This window comes from Sorex fumeus, unplaced genomic scaffold (genome assembly GCF_029834395.1).
Source record: "Sorex fumeus unplaced genomic scaffold, SorFum_2.1 ptg000098l, whole genome shotgun sequence".
NCBI classification, from domain to species: domain Eukaryota; kingdom Metazoa; phylum Chordata; class Mammalia; order Eulipotyphla; family Soricidae; genus Sorex; species Sorex fumeus.
This window is the reverse complement of record NW_026606155.1, coordinates 27,874,364-27,895,326: the sequence shown is the minus strand read 5'-3', so window position 1 is coordinate 27,895,326 and position 20,963 is coordinate 27,874,364. Positions and strand designations below refer to the sequence as shown.

General features: G+C 48.7%; 1 protein-coding gene across 1 annotated transcript in view; it reads right to left on the bottom strand.

The window, feature by feature from the left end:
* Positions 1 to 7,949: 7,949 nt before the first annotated feature.
* ZFYVE26 (zinc finger FYVE-type containing 26) overlaps positions 7,950 to 20,963 on the bottom strand; it is a 78,370-nt gene continuing 65,356 nt past the window's right edge. Inside the window, exons 36-42 of the mRNA XM_056133861.1 lie at positions 17,810 to 18,007; positions 16,762 to 16,961; positions 15,418 to 15,559; positions 14,907 to 14,966; positions 13,599 to 13,781; positions 12,157 to 12,201; positions 7,950 to 8,652 (exon numbers count right to left, since the gene is read on the bottom strand). Coding sequence (XP_055989836.1) covers positions 8,449 to 8,652; positions 12,157 to 12,201; positions 13,599 to 13,781; positions 14,907 to 14,966; positions 15,418 to 15,559; positions 16,762 to 16,961; positions 17,810 to 18,007 — 1,032 coding nt within the window. The 3' untranslated portion in view covers positions 7,950 to 8,448. The remainder of the gene's footprint in view (positions 8,653 to 12,156; positions 12,202 to 13,598; positions 13,782 to 14,906; positions 14,967 to 15,417; positions 15,560 to 16,761; positions 16,962 to 17,809; positions 18,008 to 20,963) is intronic.

Here is a 20,963-nt window from a genome sequence, read left to right as displayed (position 1 = left end):
GGACATTTTCCCTCCCATGTTCATGAGGTCCTAGGCCTGCATGATTGCTGATTTCTTTTAGGTGTGCTGAAACCCATAGATAGTTTAGCGCAGGTGAGGAAAGAATCCCTTTGGCTCACCTGAGACTGGCCCAAATTCCTTAAAGATAAAATTCCTCAGGGTTGGCATAGAATTTAGAGGTACAACACTTGCTTTGCGTGAGTCAGGACTTGGATTTGATGTTCAGCACCAAAAGTAAATAAAAGCAAAAGAAGATGAAAAAAGAAAAACAACTAAACTGGGAAACTAAAGGAAAAAGAGACTAAGAGGCTATATGAGAGTCAAGAAACTAGTCTGGAAACTAGTTTTCAAGCACAGATTAGCACATCCGTGACTAACTACAGATTACCTTGGCTCGTACCTGTCCAGAATTGTCTTAAGATTCAACTCAGAATGAATCATTATTGTGCCACCCAGTCCTGAAGCATCAAGCCTCTTTTTTTTTTTTTTTTTTTTTTTTTGCTTTTTGTGTCACACCCGACGATGCTCAGGGTTACTCCTGGCTCTGCACTCAGGAATGACTCAGGGGACCATATGGGATGCCAGGGATCGAACCCAGGTTGGCTGAGTGTAAGGCAAATGCCCTCTCCACTGTGCTATCGCTCTGGTACCAGCATCAAGCCTCTTAATCACAAGATAGTTACCTTTTTTGAGCAACTTTAGGTCCCCAACATAAACTAGTTTTCTCATGAATGAAACTGAAGACTAATTTTGGAGAGACACTGCTACTGAATCTTACCTGGTTGGCCTATCTCTGGCCTTAGCTCTCTGGAGACTTGTCAGGATGGGGGCAGGTGGAGTTCCCACCCTGCCAGAAGGCCCAGCATCCCACCACTCCTGGCTTCCTCCAGCATACAAATGGCCCAGCCTCACAGCTCCATGACTAATCTCAGTGACACTAACTGCTGAATCCTCCCAGTACCACAGCTCCTGGAGGGCAGACAGCACAACATTACCAAGTTTCATAGTACTGAGAGCCCAGTAGGAGCACAACAAATTAGATAGGAAAGTTGCATAGAAGCCCACAAAGCTCAATGAGTGAGAACAATAACACAGAAAGCTCAGCTGGTATCTAACAGCCCAGGAAATCCTCAGACAATGACTTTAGTAATGCTACGGTGAGACATATGTTGTAACAAGCAACTGAAGAGCACTACAGCTATTTTATACGGGCTGGAGCGATAGCACAGCGGGTAGGGCGTTTGCCTTACACGCGGCCGACCAGCCGATCGGAGTTCGATTCCTCCACCCCTCTTGGGGAGCCCAGAAAGCTACCGAGAGTATCCCACCAGCACGGCAAAAGCCTGGCAAGCTACCCATGACGTATTTGATATGCCAAACACAGTAACAAGTCTCACAATGTTACTGGGCCTGCTCGAGCAAATCGAAGAACAATGGGAGGACAGTGCTACAGTGTTAGTACTACAGTATTGAAAGAATCACAGGTTTGGTGCTTGCTATAGTACATTCAGTTGCAGTCAGGGAGACAGTCATGAAAGGGTGTCACATCTGTAGAGCTGACATTTCAAAACAGTGATGAAAGAAATGCACCATTCAATAAGTGCTATTACACAAGTCACTATCCCCACGAAAACCCACAGCACCCAAAAGAGCAATCACTAGGTTATTATGAACAAAAAAAATTAATGATATTAAAAAGAAGATATAGGAGGCTATCTCTAAAACAGAGAGGGGAAAACCTTCTTAAGACATAAAAAGCAAAAACGCACACATCTGAAAAAGATAATAAAAATAAACTCAAGGGCCTGAAGGAGGGCCAGAGAGCTGCTAGTACAGGGGGTAAGACAGTTGTCTTGCATGCAGCCGACCTAGGTTTGATTCTTGGCACCAGCCTGAGCATAGAACCAGGAGTAGCCCCTGAGAATTTCTTGATATGGCTCAAATACTCCTTCTCCTAAACCATATAAAATATCGATGCTGGGCCTAGAGATTTAGTACAAGAGGTAAGGTATTTGTTTTGCATTTAGCCTATCCTGGTCCAAATCCCTAACACCACAAAAGGTCCTCTTAGCTGCACCAGACATGACTTCTGAGCACAGAACCATAAATAATCTCTGAGTGTTGCTGAGTGCAGGTCCAAATGCTCCCCCCTCCCCCCAAAATAGTCAATGCCTAGGTCTTGTTGTAGAAACTCCTATTTAATTGTTCCAGTCTTGAACACACATTTTCAAGGCCCCCACTGATCTGATATGGGGCTGAGATGGTGAACCTCTTGTCCAAGGCCATCAGAATACTCACATTTCCCTTGCAAGTGACTGGGATGGACAAGACATAGACCCCAATTCTGGCTCATGGGACGTGGAAGGAGGAAGAACCTTCCTTATTGACCAGAGACGGGGGAAAGGTTTTTCTCTTTTTTTGTGGGATATTGCCATATGACACTGTGTCACTGTTAGTATGACTTCTGGATCCAGTGCAATGGTCTTTAGTTGTGGGTGGAGCTGAGCTGGGCCAGAGACTAAGCTGAGTGAGGATGGTGGTGGGAAGCCTGGGGAACTGGGTTACTGAGCTCCTGAAATCACCTAGATCTGAGCTGCCTTCCCTGACCTTGTGTTACACTCCACATTAAACTCTTTTTCTTTTTGGGTCATACCCAGTGATTCACGGGGGTTATTCCGAGCTTTTGCAGTCAGGAATTATTCCTGGTGGTGCTCAGGGGACCATATGCTGGGAATCCAACCTGGGTCAGCTGCGTGCAAGGCAAACGACCTACCCACTGTGCTATCTCTCCAGCCCACATTAAACTCTTGATGCCAGTGCTGCTAACTCAGAGAGAATGTATTCTGAACCATAGACAACTGCTGACCTTTTGCCATTTTTTAAAATCTATTTTTTCTATCATCGCTGCAGGTCCAAAGCAAACCTGTCTGACCTACTTTCATCATTTTCAATTTCCTCATCTTTAAAGTGAAATTTTGGCACCCATTTCATTCCATTCTCCTCTACCTCTCCTTGCCTCCCAAGATCTATCATTTTCCACTGAGTGCAGCATTCAGGGAGGTGATAACTGATCTGGTAACCTAGCACAGTAGCAAGAGTGCTCATCAATTTTCAACAAGTGCTCAACCACATTTTATGTGTATGAACTTTCCCCCTACATACCTATGTATGTATGTTTTCTCAAACCAAACAATGAGAAGATCGTGGTGTATGAAATATCTGATACAGAGATGATAGGAGAAATAGGTTACCTTCTTGACAGTTTGTAAGACAAGTTAATTTCTTGCTCATGTCACTGGTCAATGTGGTGGTGGGAGTATGAGGGTGGTTCCATTACATGCACTTTCACCTCAATGAAATCATGAATTATGGGGCTGGAGAATTAGTACAGAGGGTAGGGTGCATGTTTGGTCTTCAGCACCAGCCAAGGTCCCCCAAGACGGCCAGGAGTGACCCCTGAGGAGAGAACTAGGAGTAAGCCCTGAGCACTGCTGGTGTGGCCCAAGTCCCAAATCATGCATTATGTTGCTGTTCTCTGTGTCAAATGTGCTGATGAAGAAAATCACACAGCCTTGCAGTGTGGAGTCACTATGAATCATCAACATTATTTGAGATTTCAGAGTCAACTGACCCCTTGTTCTTGTAGCATCATCTTCAAGAAAAATACAAGGTCTGGGGAGTGAGGTCAGAGTGGACAGGGATGTGCAAGGTCCAGAGTTCAGTCTCCAGCACTACATGGTTGTCCAAAACTGTCGGTGGAAGCCCAGGTGGCCCATGAGTCCTGCCAGGTGTGGCCCTCAAACCAATTTCTTTTTTAATGGGGACAGGAGAGATAGCACAGTGGGTAGGGCACTTAATTTGGATGTGGCCAACCGGGATTCAACCCCCAGCACCCAAAACGTCCTCTAAGGACTGCCAGGAATGATCACTGAGCACAGAGCTAAGACTAAGCCCTAAAGCACCATCAGGTGTGGCTCCAAAACAAAAATAAACCAGAACCCCCCCCCCCAAAAAAAAAGCAAAAAGCATTTTTTTGGTCAGTTTTTCAGGGGTGGAATCATGTATTCCATAGAGGAGAGGATGACGACAAAGTCATTTCCCCCAGTCACTATCACTATAGTATTGGCTTGGGTCTGGAGAGTCTGACAGTCTTTGGTCTTCTTTGCTTCAGTTCTGGCCAGATACCTGCTAATGTGACTAACTTAAACTGCTATGTTAAAGACTGTATTTCAATTTTCTTGTCCTTTTTTTTTTTTTTTTTTTTTTTTTTTTTGCTTTCTGGGTCACATCCAATGATGCTCAGGAATTACTCCTGGCAGCGCTTGGGGGACCATATGGGATGCCAGGGATTGAACCCAGGTTGGCCGCGTGCAAGGCAAAGCCCTCCCCACTGTATTATTGCTCTGGCCCCACCATGTTTCAATTTTCTATGTTGTGACATACCTTTGTATGTTGTCCATAACAGTTAGCATTTTTTTTTTTTTGGTACTACATCTGGCAGTACCCAGGGACTATTCCTGCATTCCTGGCAGTGCTTGGGAGACCGTATCAGGTGTCAGTATTTGAACTGGGGTTGGGTGCATGCCAGGCAAGCACCTTACTCCGTACTATCTCTCTGGCCCACACAGCAGGTAGTTTTCAGTCTACTTTTATTATGTTTGTTGTATCTGACTTTGTAACGAAAGCAGATAAGCTCATGTTTCCGGGGAAATGAGATCACGGCAGTGCATCTGCAGTCCATGGCTCAAGTATCAGGCTGCAAACTGGCTCCAAGGAAGTGGCAAGCAAACACCTCAAGCAAGCTTTCCTTTCCCCAAAGTCTACATCCAGTTTCAAAGCTTCACAATTCGGTTGTTACTAAAAGACAGTTAAAAAAAAATGATTAATGGCCAGAGATAATAGCACAGGAAGGAAGGCACTTGCTTTGCATGCGGTCAACTGGGGTTCTATCCCCAGCACTGTACATGGTCCTCAGTAGTACTGTTAGTGACCCCAGAACACAGAATCAGGAGCAGTGAGCCCTAAGCACTGCCAGGTGTGGCCCACCCCTCAAATAAAAAATAACAAACAGCTTTAAAAAATGTTCAGATTATCATTTTTCATCCAATCTGAATGGCAAATACTTATAAAAATTGATAAGTGCTGGGGTCAGGATGAGAGAAATCCTACAGTGTAGATGGTAGAGTCGATTGCTATGATCTCTTTGGAAACAACTGCCAGTAGTTCCAAAACACCCTATGCACTGTCCAGGCTACTCTGGATTAGGTCATTCATCACAGAATGCCTTGTAGGGGCAAAAGATGATGTAACCTAAAAAAGGACACACTGGTAAAAAATAGGCTTCAGTGTGGAATTCTGTAGCTATAAATTCTGTAAAAATAGGCAATGGGTGACAATCATGTTTAGTCTATAGTCTACTTTCCGCATGCTTCTCCCATCCTGGGAGATCCTCCCAACACCTTTATTTGGTGTTCCTTTCTTTATCTGAGCTCCCTTTTCCCCTAGTATGTGTGGTTGGCCTCCAAGCCATGGAGTAAAATTCCTAGTACTATTCTCGGCCATTCTTGGGTGTTAGTCTCCTATTTTGTTACTTTATGTTCCCCGGAAGAATGCTATCTTTCTATGTCTATCCCTCTCTTTCTGACTCATTTCGCTTAACATGATACTTTCCATGTAGTACCGCTTGTATGTAAATTTCGTGACTTCGTCTTTTCTAACAGCTACATAGTACTCCATTGTGTAAATGTACCAAACTTTCTTTAACCAGTCATCTGTTCTCGGGCACTCAGGTTTTTTCCAGATTCTCGCTATTGTAAATGATGTCTATTAAAATTTTTTAAATAAAAAAAGTGATTAAGTGAAGTGAAATAAAAAAATAAAGATGTAAAAATTCTGTAAAAATAGGCTAAATAATTTTTTTTTTTTTTTTTTTTTTTTTTGCTTTTTGGGTCACACCTGGCGATGCTCAGGAGTTATTCCTGGCTCTGCATTCAGGAATCACTCCTGGCAGTGCTCAGGGAACCATATGGGATGCAGGGAATCGAACCCGGTCGGCCACGTGCAAGGCAAGTGCCCTATCCGCTGTGCTATTGCTCCAGCCCAGGCTAAATAACTTGTGTGGAATTCTGTAGCTATTATTGCATAAAAGAGCTTTGGGGTGCTGGGGAGATAGTCAGGGATCAGAGGTGCTTGCCTTTTATGCTTAGGTTCAATTCTCAGCACTGAATGGGCCCCCAAGAACTGCCAGGTGTGGCCCTTGTGGCTCTTGCACTTCTGGACCTGAGTTGACTAGTCCAACTGATTGACCTCAGTCCAACTGGCTAAGTCCTGCTTGTAGGGGCATGGCCAGTGTGGAGCGGGGGGAAGGGGGTCTCCCTGCAAACAATCTCCCCAGTTATACACTAGAAACTGTAAGGCTGGTGACTCTGGAGCAGTGTTGAGGGGACAAAGTAGGATTTGCCTTTTGAACCTGATAAATGTCTAAATGTCTTCACTCTGAAGAAAAGAGAAAGGAAGAAAAAAAGGAACAAAAAACGAAAGGTTTTCCAGTGGTAGAGAATACATGAACAGGAAAACCTTAAGATAAATTCCAATCCAAAAGTCAATAATTAAATGAAATCATTCTGAGAAAATTCAAGAGCTGAAGGCCAGTTTTCCTCTGAACAGGCACAGGGAGACAGGGACTGAGGGAAGAGCTGGGTATGAGCGAGTCACAGAGCCAGGACACTTGGAAGACAGACACTTTATTGGTAGTACGACATTCAGCTCTCAACAATACTTTTTAGGGGCCACATCCAGCTGTGCTCAGGGTATATATGCTCCTGGCTCTATACTCGGGGATCACTCCTGGCGGGCTCGGGAGACTGTATGAGGTATACAGGGGATTGAACCTGGGTCGGCTGCATGCAAGGCCAGCACCCTACCTGCTATGCTATTGCCCCAGTCCCAACTTTTGTGTTTTGGTAGGAGACCACAGTAGGAAGTGCAGAAGGCCTCTGGCTTCCATCAGTCTGATCAGTGGCGGCTATTTGACTGTTTAACTACTGAAGTCAGGAGAATCTGATTTGAATCCCTAGGGAAGGGTGGCAAGACTTGCACCCCATTCGCATAAAGTGCTTAGCCATTATGCAAACAGGGCAGACTGAGGGCAGGCAGGTGTCCTGGTTGCCTTCCGTGATGCAAAGAAGGAAAAGCCAAGTGTGAAAGAGGACATCTTCTCTTTGCAGTCCCTCCCCTCTCTAATAACCACAGCTTGGAGGCTGACCTATGTCCCGCCCGGCTGTTCATTTTATTATTTCAAAACCCATTCACCAGGGAAGTCACAGGGGTGCCAAGCACCGAGTGGCGAGGGTCTTCTTAGGTCTGTCAACAACTGGCCACCACTGGCTGCATGCCTCCCACTGTCCCTTCTGTTCCCAGGTCCAACCTTGAGTCCCTCTGAGAAGACAAAGATGCCCACGGCCTCTCACTGCCCCTGGGTCTCCGCACATCTGTCTCAGGTCCTGAAGGGAAGTAGAAGAAAAGAGGAAGCAGTTGTCCAGCCAACCAAAGGGGCTGGACATGTGGAGTGGAGCTGTTTGGTCCTAGGCTTCTGGCTTCAACTTCTTCCCTGGGGCTCTCAGAGGGAGCCACATTCTCTCATTGGGGCAGGGTGGGTTCTGTGCTTGGAGGCTCTCCCGCCTCACTCCCACGAACCGGGGTGGGGGAATCCCTCCCTGCTGGATGAATGTACGGCGCCCCTCCTGCCCGCGGGGGGGGGGGAGGTGCCCTCCCTGTGCACATCCACTACTTTCAGAGGTCCCTTCTGTTCACACTGACACTGTCGCAAAGACTCACGGTCACTCCTTGTGCTTGTGAGAGAAGACACTTGGACTAGTTTATTCCAGTTAGTATGTGCTCCAAAGCCATTGCTGGATTTTTTTTTCCTTTTTTTCGGGGGGGGGGGGAGGAAGGTTGTGTTGCAGGGGGAGGGAAGCAACAAAGCCATCCTTGTGGCACTCCAGTCCTTCCCAGGAAACTTGAAAGTTGTGAGGCGTTATGGGAGTATTTCCACAGAGGGGCTTCGTGCACAAACAGGATGAGGTGGGTGAGAACCAAAGGGTCTAAAGTAAAGTGCCTCTTTGCAGGGTTTTGTTTGTTCAGAGATGCCTGGGCGTAAACACAAGTGTGCAGAGGTGCGCGCGCGCGCGCGCACACACACACACACACACACACACACACACACACACACACACTTATTCTGAGGTAGAAAAAACCGCCATCTCTAGATAGATGCACAGAATCCAAACTCATAGACTCATGGCACTTGTGTGAAAGCTTCCGGCCTGGCCTAAGTTGGTGCAGTGGGTCCAGACCTGCTCGTGGCCGCCTGGGGCAGTACCCAGGCAAGAGGGAGGGAGCCTCTCCGTCATCCCTGTTCCACAGCACTGGGGTCAGGACGTCCCATAGTCATTTCCTGGAACTGGAGCCAGGGGCACCCCGAGGGCGACTTGTCAGCAGCCACTGGGTGCAGATGTCCTGCACCACGGCATCCCCGCTGCTCGTGGCCGCTTGTTGCACCTGCTGGACGAGGGCCGTGGCTCGGGAGTGCTCCTGCTTCACGGCCACCAAGTAAGCGGAGCGCAGTTTACAGCATGTCAAGTAGGCCTTGACCTGGGAACCAGGGAGACAAAGGAGACTGTTACCACTGCACCGCACACTTCAAACACCACACTCTGCTACATCAGAGCACTCAGGGGGTCCTGACCTCAGATCCCAGAGACTAATCTTGCAACTCCTAAAATGTTCGGGACACTAAACTTGTAGAGTTGGCGACTGTCCAGGTAAGAAGGGTAAAGGCTCTCAACACAGGAGGCTGGGGCTGGAGCAATAGTACAGCGGTAATGTGCCTGCCTTGCGTGTGATGGACCTGGGTTTGATCCCCAGCACTCAGTATGGTCTCCTGAGTTCACCACGAGTGATCCCTGACCACAGCCAAGTATGGCCCAAAAGGAAAAAAAGAAAACGAAAAGGGGCAAGAGTTGAATCCCTGTCTCTTTCCTCTGAGCCCTGCTGTGCCATCCTGGTCTTAGTGCCAAATAGCTATGGTTTTAGATTTAGATTTGAATGATGATCTGAGGTTTACCTCCTCAAAAATAAAATAAAACTAGAGATTTTATTTTTGGGTTCCCCTGAAGTGGAGTGCAGGGAGCCTGGACCACTCCCAGGGATGCTTGGGTTCTGCAGGGCAGTGCCCTGATGTGAGGACCGTGGGGATGGAGGGCAGCAGGGCGACTCTCAGTGACGCTTGGGGTTGACTCGACTTTAAACCACAGGACACGAAGAGTGGCTGCTTTTTTCCTACATCTCTGTGTGGCACAAAGCCAGGCATGTGGAAGAGTCAAAAATGATGAAGTGAGGGTCTAAACCAGGACACCTGCCCCTATAGCAGATGAGGACACCTTCTTCTTCTTGATTGTTTTCAACCTTGCAAAGCCTGGCAAGCTCCCCTTGCCATATTCAATATGCCAAACACAGTAACAAGAAGAATAAAAAAAATGGAGATGTTACTGGGCCCGCTCGAGCAATATTGATGAACAATGGGAGGACAGTGATAGTGACAATTTTCAACCTGCTGAATTTATAAACTGTTTTTTTTTCTTTAATTTTTTTTTAATTGAATCACTGTGAGACATACCCTTAGAAAGCTGTTTATGATTAGATTTCAGTCATATAGTGTTCCAACACCCATCCCTCCACCAGTGTACATTTCCCAGCACCAGTGTCCCCAGGAATTTATAACTATTTAACAGGGCAGGAGAGTTGGTCTGCAGAACTGTGCTTACCATGGTGAAGTGTGTGTGTGTGTGTGTGTGTGTGTATGTGTGTAGGGGTGGCGTGAAGGTGGGAAGATGGCAGTGGAGGGAAGCAGACCCTGGTGGAGGGTGTGGTATTGGAATGCTGTAAGCCTGAAACCCTATCATTAACAGCACTGCAAACCATGGTGCGTCAAATTACAAAAAAAATCTTTTAACAGGAAATTTGGGGGAGGAAAACACCCATGCATCATTAAATGAGAGTGGATTAAGTTCTCACTCTCTGCTGATGTGAATTCTACTGTGCAGTGCAGAGGAGATCAGTTTCAAGGATGAGAGTGGGGCTGAGGAGGCTCTCCAGCCATTCTGTGTCTCATCCCCAGCTTCCTCTCCTTCCTTCCCAGTCCCACCCCAAGGGGCATCACTGACTGGCAGCAAGGCCTCAGCTTCCCAGTGGCTGCCCGTCCTATGTGACGATCCATGGTGGCTAGGGCAGGGGGATTTCTCTTCCACTGCAGTTTCATTTCTCATCTTCCTCGCTAAAGCCTTCTTTTTCTGAGCTCAATTATTGAAAACCTTCTATAGCCGAAGCAGAGGTACGCAAACTTATTTGACTCACCATGCCCCTTTTGCAGAAAAATTAATCGTTCTGCACCACTCCTGGTTAGCTACCTTGTCTAAGTGAACAGAAAACACCCCTTAATTACACCAAAGCTCCTACTACCCCCTGCTGCTCCCCACCCCTATACTGTTCTAGCACCCACCATATAAGAGCAGCTGCTGAAAGAAACAGCCTGAGAAAGCAGTAATAGATTTGAATTTAGGGTATGTCTTTTCCAAGGACAAAGGTTCTGCCTGTTGGATGGGGCTCATAGAAGACTGGGAACTGGACTGCAGCTGGAGAATCAGGAGTGTTTGGGGTGATTTGAGGTTTATCTCCTCAAAAATCAGAACCATTCTAGAAAAGTAGCTCTAGAAATCAGTATCATTCTAGAAAAGTGGCTCTCCACACACTAGAATTCTATGCTTTCCAAAGGATCTCATCAAAATAACACAGAAACAGAGGGGGGGGGGGCAAAGAGAAAAGGAGAGAGAGAGAGAGAGAGAGAGAGAGAGAGAGAGAGAGAGAGAGAGAAAGAGAGAGAGATGGTCACAGTGAGAGACATGGAGTAAGACAGAGACAGAGACAGAGAGTATAAGGGTTAAAGCACTTGCCTTGCATGCAGCCAACCCTGGTTCAATCCCTGGTACTGCATGCATATGCATATGGTCTCCCTGAGCACTTCCAGGTGCAGTCCAACACCCGCTGCATCCCCCCACCCCTTTGATAGATGTTTCAAAAAGAGATGTTTCGGAAACAAATGGAGTGTTCAGGACATGTTTCCCTACTTTCACATGCTGAAAGTGCCCTGCAAATTCCACCCAGGGATTAGCAGTAGGGCCACAGGGAGTGGCTCTGTGGGTGTGTGAGCAGCTTTAGTTTCCCCGGGGAGGAAATGAGGTGCCACACTGTTTCACTGGCAGCGTCAGGGTAGTCTGACCTAGCTCGCCCCTGCCCCTCCTCACTCGCTCCTCCCCGTGGCAGCTGAGCCGAGTGTTGGGTGCGCTGCCAACAGGAGCAGCTGGGAACTCCTCTTCTAGTTAGCTCTCCTTGCTGACAATATCAAGCAGAGTCCCACCCATTGCCTAGGAGACAGGAGTGCTCGCTGGCCTCACGGGAGAGACACCTGCTTTAAAACAGAAGCATCCAAGGGCAAGTGAGCATGGGGCCGAGGGAGGCTTTTCTGTGGCAGAGTGCCCTTTTTTTCCTCCAGGATAAAGAAAGGCCATTCCACCCCACACCTCACTGGGTCAGTGACCCTGAAGACAGAGGGGGGCGGGGCTTGCTTCTATAGAAAAATGGAGAATTGGGGCAGCCCAAGACATGTCTGCCCTAGGAAGAAGGAGTCAGGAAGGCAGAGGCTCAGGTGGCCACTGCGGGGGCACACCCAGGTCTTCCCTCCCTTCTTCCTCCCATGTGGCTCCATGCTGCCTCACAGAAACGGCAACACCGGCTGTCTGTATAGCACTGCCGTGGAGAGCAAGGGGTAGAGAGGACCAGCAAGCCTGAGGATTGTTCCAGAGTGCTACCAGGGTCTGGACTCTTCTTCTTCTTCTTTTTTATTTTTGCTTTTGGGTCAGACCTGGCGATGCCCAGAGTTAACATTACTCCTGGCTCTGCACTCAGGAATTACTCCTGGCAGTGCTCAGGCGACCATATGGGATTCTGGGACTCGAACCCGGTTCTGCCGCGTGCAAGGCAAATGCCCTACCCACTGTGCTATCGCTCCAGCCCTGGATCTGGACTCTTCATTGTACTCACCTTGTTGTCATCGCTGTGTATTGCCTGGATCAGGCCCTCCAGCTCCTGGGCAGAATAGAAACACAGGAGTCATGAGAGTGAGAAGAGTCTGCAGTGTGGGAGGAGGGCCCGGTCGGGCTTTGGTGGACAGCTCTGGCTCTGGTGGGAGGATGCCTGCAGGATCTGTTTTAAGGTGTTGGGAGGTTCCTCCCAGGATGGGAGAAGCATGCTGAAAGTAGACTATAGACCAAACATGATTGTCACCCATTGCCTCTTTTGCAAACCACAACACCCAATAATAAGAGGAGAGAACAAAAGGGAATGCCCTGTCACAGAGGCAGGGTGGGATGGGGGGGATGGGGGGTGGGAGGGATACTGGGATCTGTGGTGGTGGGAAATGGGCACCGGTGGAAGGATGGGTATTTGATCATTGTATAATTGAAACCCAAGCACAAAAATGTATAAGTCTGCAACTGTACCTCATGATGTCTCACTATTAAAAAATTAAAAAAATAAACCAAAAAAAAAAAAAACCCAAAAAAAAACTAAAAGGCAAAAAAAAAAAAAAAAGGTTTAAATAGACTGTGAAAGATTGTAAAGTCACTATAGAGGGGGTTAACCAAAAAGACATATTGCAGGGTGAGAAGAACTGGATTGCTACAATATTGTTCCCAGTTTACTAGTGCAGCAAATGGTTAAAAAGAGTGGTTGGAAGCCGGTGGCCGAGATGGCTTCTGAGCAGAAGAGTTGTGAAATGGGGAGGTAAGGGACACCAACTATCCACTATAAACTACTTGTGTTAGTTTCATATAATACTTTGTCCAAAAAAAAAAAAAAGACCTAAAAAAAAATGTAACTCCTGGGACTGGAGTGAGAGTACAGCAGGCAGGGTGTTTCCCTAGCATGTGGCTGACCTGGGGTTGATCCCTGGCATCACCATAGGGTCCCCTGAGCCCATCAGGAGTAAGCCCTGAGCACAGAGCTAGGAGTAGGCCCTGAGCACTAACAAAATAAATAAAAAAATTCACTCCTGGGCCTGGGCCTGAGGCTCGGGGGGTCCAACGCCTGGTGTTTGAAGGAGCTTGTGGACTCGATCCCTGCACCACCCCACTTGGCTGCCCAGTGTGATCCCCTGAGCTTGGGAGTCTGACTGGGAAGGCCAAGCAGCCGGGCCTTGTTCTTCACAAAGGCCTGGTGCTCTGTTCACTCAGCAGAGAAGCCCCGAGGGGCAAGGTCATGGCTCTGTGCTTCAAAGTCCATTCACACACCCAACCCCCCACTCAGCAAGCCCGGGAGAAACGCTGGCGCCCGAGACCCCCACGGGCATGGTGCCATCCTTCCAGGGACTGGCTTTTGAGAGTGAGGCACTTTTTCAGGGGTAGTGGACCTTCGGGTCATGGGAAAAAGGATACAGAGGGCGACCTGAAGAAGAGACCCAGGTGCGGGAGAGGCAGGGAGCGTACCTGCGGCGGGATTCTCCGGAACGCTGCCAGGCAGTCAAGCAGGATGGTGTCCTCGTCACTCTTCGCTGCCACCCCTGACTCGCCCACGCACTTGAGCAGCTGCCGGATCTCGCCATACTTCTCCCTCTCCACCAGCTGCCGTGCAGCTCTGCAGTAGGTGTTGGCCGCATCCAGCTGGAAGTCCTGGGACAGACAGGACAGGAGGAGTGGGCAGGAAGGCGGGGTTGCGGAAGCACCACCAAGCTTGGTCCAGATCAGCCACACCAGTGGCAGTCACCACAGAAGGCACACGTGAGTGAAAATATGCCTCGTTGGATGACGCATTCAGGAAGCCGAAGGGGGAAAAACAAAAACAAAAACCCGTGACCACAGCTCACAGGGGACGTGTACCTTGCCGGCTGTCAGGTCACTGTCTGAAGACACTCGGATCAAGTCCCCATGGCTCACTTTTCCCTTGGGAAACAGATGTTGGGTGCCACGAAGAGGTGCCACCGTGTCAGAAGCAGAGCCACATCGGATCTGCTGCACACTGATTTGCAGACAAGCACTTGATCATGTTTGGTTTTGTTTTGAGGCCACAGCCAGGGCTTCCTCCTGGCTCTGCACTCAGAGACCACTCCTGGAGGGGCTTAGAGGACTGTAGTGCTGGGGATCAAGCCTGGCTTGAGTGCATGCAAAGCAAGTGCCCTCCCCCACCGCACCTTCTCTCCGACTCCTGATAAACACTTGAACCTTAAGATAATCCTCTCAGCCAGGTCTGGGAGGGGGACAGACCTGCCGACCCTGTGGGTGGGCTCTGCTAACACTGGACAATGGGTGGAATCTGACTGATCTTAAAGCCACTGATCCCTGGGACATGCTCAGTGTGTCCAATTACCCTGGCTGCCTGGGGTCAGAGGTTCAGTGTGTAGCGGTGGTGGGGTGGACACAGACACTACAGTTACAGCTGAATTTTCTGGCTGCAAGCCCTGAAAAGGGACTTCTGTAGCCAGCTCTGCTGTTACTGGCCCCTCCCACTTCCTATGCTCTCTTGTCCCAGAAAAGAGTGCAGAGCTCTGCAGGGGAGAGCTGTGGAGAACTGTCACCTGGTCCCAGCTGTCTAACAGCCCCCGAGGCAACTCTCATTGGACAAAGCTGCCTGGACTCTAGCATCTGCCCACCTGCAAGGGCCTCCTCCTCGATTTCATCACAGATGCCTATTCTAATAATCTGCTTTCCTTGGGAAAGAAATTTCCTGATGAATCACTTCTCCCCGCAGTCAGCGGCAGGGCACCCTGAGCATCATCTTGAGTAATCTTTGAGTCCTACCTGCAGCACCCGGAATGCGATTCCAAAACCGTCTTCAACATTCTTCCCTCCTAGCATGACCTACAAAGGGAGGGATAATGAACTCAAAGGGGTAACGATGACTGGAGGAGACACTCAGTTAAGAATGAGGTGCATCCCCTCCCCCTATCAGTCAATAATATTTGTTGAGGGACCGGATCGATAGAATAGCAGGTAGGGCGTTTGATTTGGACATGGCCAACCCCAGTTTGATCCCTGCGACCCTGAGCCCACCATGAAGTGCAGAGCCAGGAGTAATCCCTGAGCACCACTGGGTGTGGCCCCATAAAAACAAAACAACAACAACAACAATAAATATTTGTTGAGACTCTACTAAGTGCCAGGCACTCATCCAAAGGGTCTTGCTTCTGGCCTGCTAGCCATCCGGTGGGGAGGCCACCGTCAACCAACTGACAATATCTAGAAAGTTGCAGGCTCGAGGAACTGTCCACAGGCAGAACAGGTTGTCAGAGGCCTGACGCCGCCTGCATACCTTACAAGCCACGTCCATTTTCATGCAATTGTTCCCGAACAGCGTTGGCAGAGGCAAGGCGGTGACCTGGGAGGTGCCGGCACTCTCGCAGCGATGCAGGAACCTGGTCACTTCCATCTGCAGCTGCAGCGTGTTCATGTGCCTATGGAGTCAGGGGTGCATGAGCCAGCTTGAGAAGAGGGACAGGCTGGGAGACTGAGAAACCCGAGTCAGGAGAAGAGGAACAGTGTAAAGGGAGGAGAAGAACAGGCCGAAACAGTCCCCAGGGGCCATGGGCACAAGATGAAAATGGGTGTCTTTCTGGTGCCCTGTGGGGACGATTAAGGGGTTCAGGGGGACCTGGGTACAGGCTGAGTGTTTGAACGAGGCACTCAAGGAGCACCTGTATGCCAGGCTTCAGGAAACAATACTAAGCACAGAGGTCAAGAGCAGCATGAATCTTCCCTCACAGTTCCCAGGCTGGAGGAGAGAGGAATAATGAACACACACACACACACACACACACACACACACACACACACACAGAGGATTGGGTCTATCAAAGCAATAAATGGCAGTGAAGTGTATTTACTCAGATGCTATGTCCTAAGGGATTAGCAAGGATTTGGAAGGAAGGCCATGGCGTGCGGAGGGAAGGAGAGAAGGAAGAAAGAAAGGAAGGAAGGAAGGAAGGAAGGAAGGAAAAAGAGGGAGAAAGAAGAAAGGAAGGAGGGAGGGAGGAAAGGAAGGAAGTAAAGAGGAAGGGAGAGGGAAGGAAGAAAGAAGGAGGGAAGAAAGGAGGAAGGGAAAGAGGGAGGAAGGCAGGGAAGAGAGAGAAGAAGGGAGGGAGGGAAGGTAGGAAGGAAGAAAACAGAGAAGGAAAGAAGAAAGGAAGGAAGCAGGGAAGGAAAGAAGAAAGGAAGAAGGGAGAGGGGAGGGAGGGAAGGAAAGAAGAAAGGGAGGGAGGGAGGAAGGAAGGAAGGAAGGAAGGAAGGAAGGAAGGAAGGAAAAAGGATCCTAGATCCACACTGCACACTGCCATTCAGGAAGGCTTCTCTTCAGAGGTATTTTCTTTCTTTCTTTTGCTTTTTGGGCCACACCTGGAGATACACAGGAGTTACTCCTGACTCTGCACTCAGGAATTGCTCCTGGCAGTACTCAGGGAACCCTGTGGGATGCTGGGAATTGAAGCCAGGTCAGACTCATGCAAGGCAAATGCTCTACTCATGTACAGAATCTCTCTGGTCTCTTCACAGGTATTTTCTGCCACATGCTCAGGGACGCTCAGGGGTAACTTCTGCACCCACAGACATTTAGCTTTGGCCAGCTGGCCCCACCCTTCTCCTTCCCTGGACCGAGAACTACCTTGAGACATCAGCTGCGGTCATCTTCTTACGGAAGAAGGTCGCTTTCTTCCTTCGGGTGCTGCGGGAGGTTTCCTGGAGGTAGATCTTCAGGTGGTCCTTAGCCTTAAGCAGCCACGAGAGCTTCTCGCCCAGTTCTGTGTATGTCTTTGCCTTGTGACTGAAGAACCGGATGCAGGTCATGGCAGCCCGTACTTGGTCCTAGAATGGAGGTCCAGATGAGAGTTCAGGGATGTGAGTGTGATGGGGTGGAGTGTGATGAGGGTTCTGACCTGACCCCCACTTATGAAGCCTGGCTGCAGGTGCCTACCACCAGCTGCGAGGTTGCTCTGGATCAGTAATTCCCAGGCCTAGAAGATCCCAAAGCAAACAGGTTGGCTGAGCTCTTGATTTTTTAAAATTTATTTATTTTTTTGGTTTGGGGGCCAGAACCAGCGGGGCTCAGGGCTTACTCCTGGCTCTCTACTGGCTCAGGGCTCACTGCTGGCAAGGCTCGGGTGACCATATGTGGTGCTGGGGATCCTGATTAGGCTGTATACAAGGCTAGAGCCTTACCCTCTGCACTATCTCTCCAGCCCCAGGCTATGTTCTAGGAAAAGACACCACTGCATTCCAGAAGAGAACTCAAAGTGCTTTTGGCTCTACTACATTTAACTTATTTCTAATCTTGGGCCTGACTTTCTCTGCGATATGGCTGGCAGTCCTCAAACTGGGAGAAACTTGTTTCTCTACTTTCATGCATCTTCTCCATCATTCTATGTGGATTCTGTATTCATGCTTCTGTTTCTCTGCAAACGACCACAGATGTCTCTCTTTTCACCATGACATCCCATGAATTCTAAAGAATGAGGTAACTGACAGCACTGAAGGGGGCCTCTCTGGGATGAGAAGGAAATCCCAGCATCATTAATCAACGCTGGAGAGCAACCTGGGTTTGCTCCAGAAAGACCGGGACCAAATCACAGACTTATTCCCTCATCTGTAGCAGCCATCTCAATTCGGTGGGGAGTGAGTGGTAGAGGAGGGGCCATCGAGGGGGCTGTGGTTACCTTCATAAACTGCTGCAGTTCGTACAGAATGTGGTAGTAGCTCTTCTTCTGCAAATGCTGACAGGCAGCAATCAAATACTTTCCCCAGCTTTCCAAGCTCGGATCAATGGATTCTAGCAAGTTTTCCAAAATATGAAGCTTCCCACTTTTATAACACGGTTGGAAAATGCCTTCGATGAAGACGTCTGGAGGACTCTCCTGGGGGGCAGGGCAAAGAGAGGAGTCAGAGGACTGGAGCCTGTTTCGGCACTCTGGGGGACCATCTGAGTTTCCTCACATTCAGCAGGCCACTTGCTCCCCCTGAGGATGCTCCGTCCTCTTCTCCAGACACACACAATTGTCTGCATTCAGTCTCCTAGTCTCCTCTGAATTTTCTTTCTGAAAATTTTCTAATTTTTGTTACTTATTTTTGTATTTGGTGTTTGGGGCACAGCCAATGATGCTAAGGGTTTACTCCTGGTTCTGAGCTCAGGGATCACTCCTGGTGGGCTTGGGGACCATATGTAGTGGATCGAACCTGGGTGAGCTGTGTGCAAGGCATTTGCCCTACCCACTGTACTGGTCTGGTCCCTCTGAATTTTTCTAGAACCTGCTCTTTTTTTTTATGGGGGGGCTGCGGAACACTTGGTGATGTTCAGGGGTAACTCCTGGATCTGCACTCAGGAATCACTCCTGGCAATGTTGGGGGCCCATGTCGAAGATCAAACCTGGGTTGGCTGCGTGCAAGGCCAGTGCCTCACCCCTCTACTATCTCTCCGGCCTCACAGAACCTGCTTTTCTAAATTGTTCTGGGGCCATTCGCTTTTTGTCCTGGGGCTGCTTGGAGGCTACTCCTGGCTCTGTGCTTTCGGGGTGGGGGCATGTTGTGGCAGGGGCTTCTCTTTAGATCTTATTCTTTAAGTCTTGGAACCCACAACCTAGTTCAGACTACCTTTAAAGGTCACTAATGGCCTCAAACTTGTTAAGTCTAAGTTACTTCTTGGGGGCTGGAGAGACAGTATGGAAGTTAAGTGGCTTGCCTTGCATGTGGCTGACCCTCATTTGTTCCCTGCCACTGCACGGTCTCCTAAGCACTGCCATGTGTGGCCAAGCATCTCCTAAGTGTTGCTATTTGTGGTCAAGATTCCTTCTCTGAACAAAATAATAAGTTTTTTCTTAGGTCCTTATTTTCTACCTGATCTATCAATAACTTCTGGGTGGGGAGGGCTTCCCAGAGGTGCAAAGGTTACCAACACCATGTCTAGCAGCCCTTGGCAGGTCATGTGACACATAAGAGAGAAACCCAGGGATCAGAATGATACTACAACAGGGAAGGCAGCTGTGCTGGGATGCAACTGACCCAGGTTCAATCCCTGGCATCCCATATGGTCCCCTGAGTCCACCAGGAGTGATCTCTGAGCACAGAGCCAGGGTAAGCCTTTAAACATCACTGGGTATGGCCCAAAAACTAAAAAAAAAAAAAAAAAAAAAAAAAAAAAAAAAAAAAAAAAGAGAGAGAGAGAGAGAGAGGAGATGAGAGCAACCCAGACCTCAAAGTGTATGTGAGTTATTTATTAAAGTATATTTTTAAAAATGCAGGATACACTTTAAGGAACAGGAGCACGAGATTCCTCGGAAAAGCAACATTTCAAGACATTCCATTTAACCCATTCATCTCTGGATGCCGTGATGGGCTTAAGGCACACATGGTAAAGAGCCTGGACATTACCCCAGGGATCTGCCAGTGAAGGCCAGGTAAGAGAGGGGACCAGGATGCATTTTGAATCATGTAAATCACATGACTTAGGGTTCTTTTTTTGGGTTGTGATGTTGGGGATGAAAGCAGGGCCTCACATAAGCAAAGCAAGTAGCTCAGCACTACCACTGAGCTACATCCCTGGCCCTGTATTAATGTTTTTTTTGTTTGTTTGTTGGTTTGTTTTGGGGTCACACTTGGTGATGCTCAGGGCTCATTCCTGACCCTGTGCTCAGGGATCATTGCCAGTAGGGTGCATATAAGGCAGGTACCTTACCACCCACTGTCCTCTCTCTTCAGCTTGTATTTGTTTTGTAAAGCTCACTGGATGCAGTGTTATAGATAAAAGGGTAATGAACACAGAAACAGAACTCCTTCCAAGCTCAAGGCAAGGTGTCTGATTCTCACTGGGTTCTTACTGATCCCAACCTGCTGGAGAAGAATGGTGAGAGACTGCAACTCAAGGGTTACTGTGATTACAGATGGGAAAAAAAGGGGGGTGGTGGTGTGGACCTGGATCCTCAGCTCTGAACATGCAAAGCAAGGGCAATGCTGTCCTCAGCTTGTACCAGGATAAAGCAAGTAAGCAGCTTAACTCTGGGCTGGGTATCAGAGAATGGGAGCAATTTGCTCTCAGTGTGTGCTTGGGAGAAGAAGCTTGATCCCCAAATTCACTTGGAAATGAAGGACCAGGAAAGAGAGAGCAATTATAATCTAACTTTATACATTATTTCTGAGACCCAGCTGGTGGCTCAGACACAGTCAGTGGCCGTGGCAGAAGTGATTGTTTCCTTGTGGCCTGCTGACGAAGCCCCTGGAAGAGCTGATGGGGCTCCAAGCAGCTCCGAGATGTGCCTCTCTAGTCGGTCACTTTAGCTGGCTGCCACACTGACTTAGGGTGACGGCAGGTTGCTCTACTTATGAGTGACCTTAGTTTTTTGTTTGTTAGTGGGCTACATCCAGCGATCCTCAGGGCTTACTCCTGGCTCTGATCTCAGGGATCACTCCTGGCATGGTCAGGGGGACCATATGGGAAGCTGGGGATCAAACCTCCATTGGCTGAGTGTAAGGCAAGTTGCCCTACCCACTATACTATTGGCCTATGACCTTAATTTTGTATGAAGTCTGATATAAATCAACCAATTCCTCAGAAAGGGTTTAAGGATTCTTTAGAAAAACCGAAGAGCAGGCTGGCAGGTACAAGGAAAATCTGCATAGCAACCACACCAAAACAACGATGCACTTCAGGGATTACTCTGCTTCTGGAGGAGGAGGTGGAGGCTGCAAGAGGAGACAAGGAGCTCACATTCTCCTGCTTGAGGGGTCGGGTCCTACGACAAGACCCATGTGGAGGGGCTTCCTGGCTCCTGTGGTAACAACTCTGAGCGGAGCAGCAGCTGAGGCATGTGGAGCCAGGGG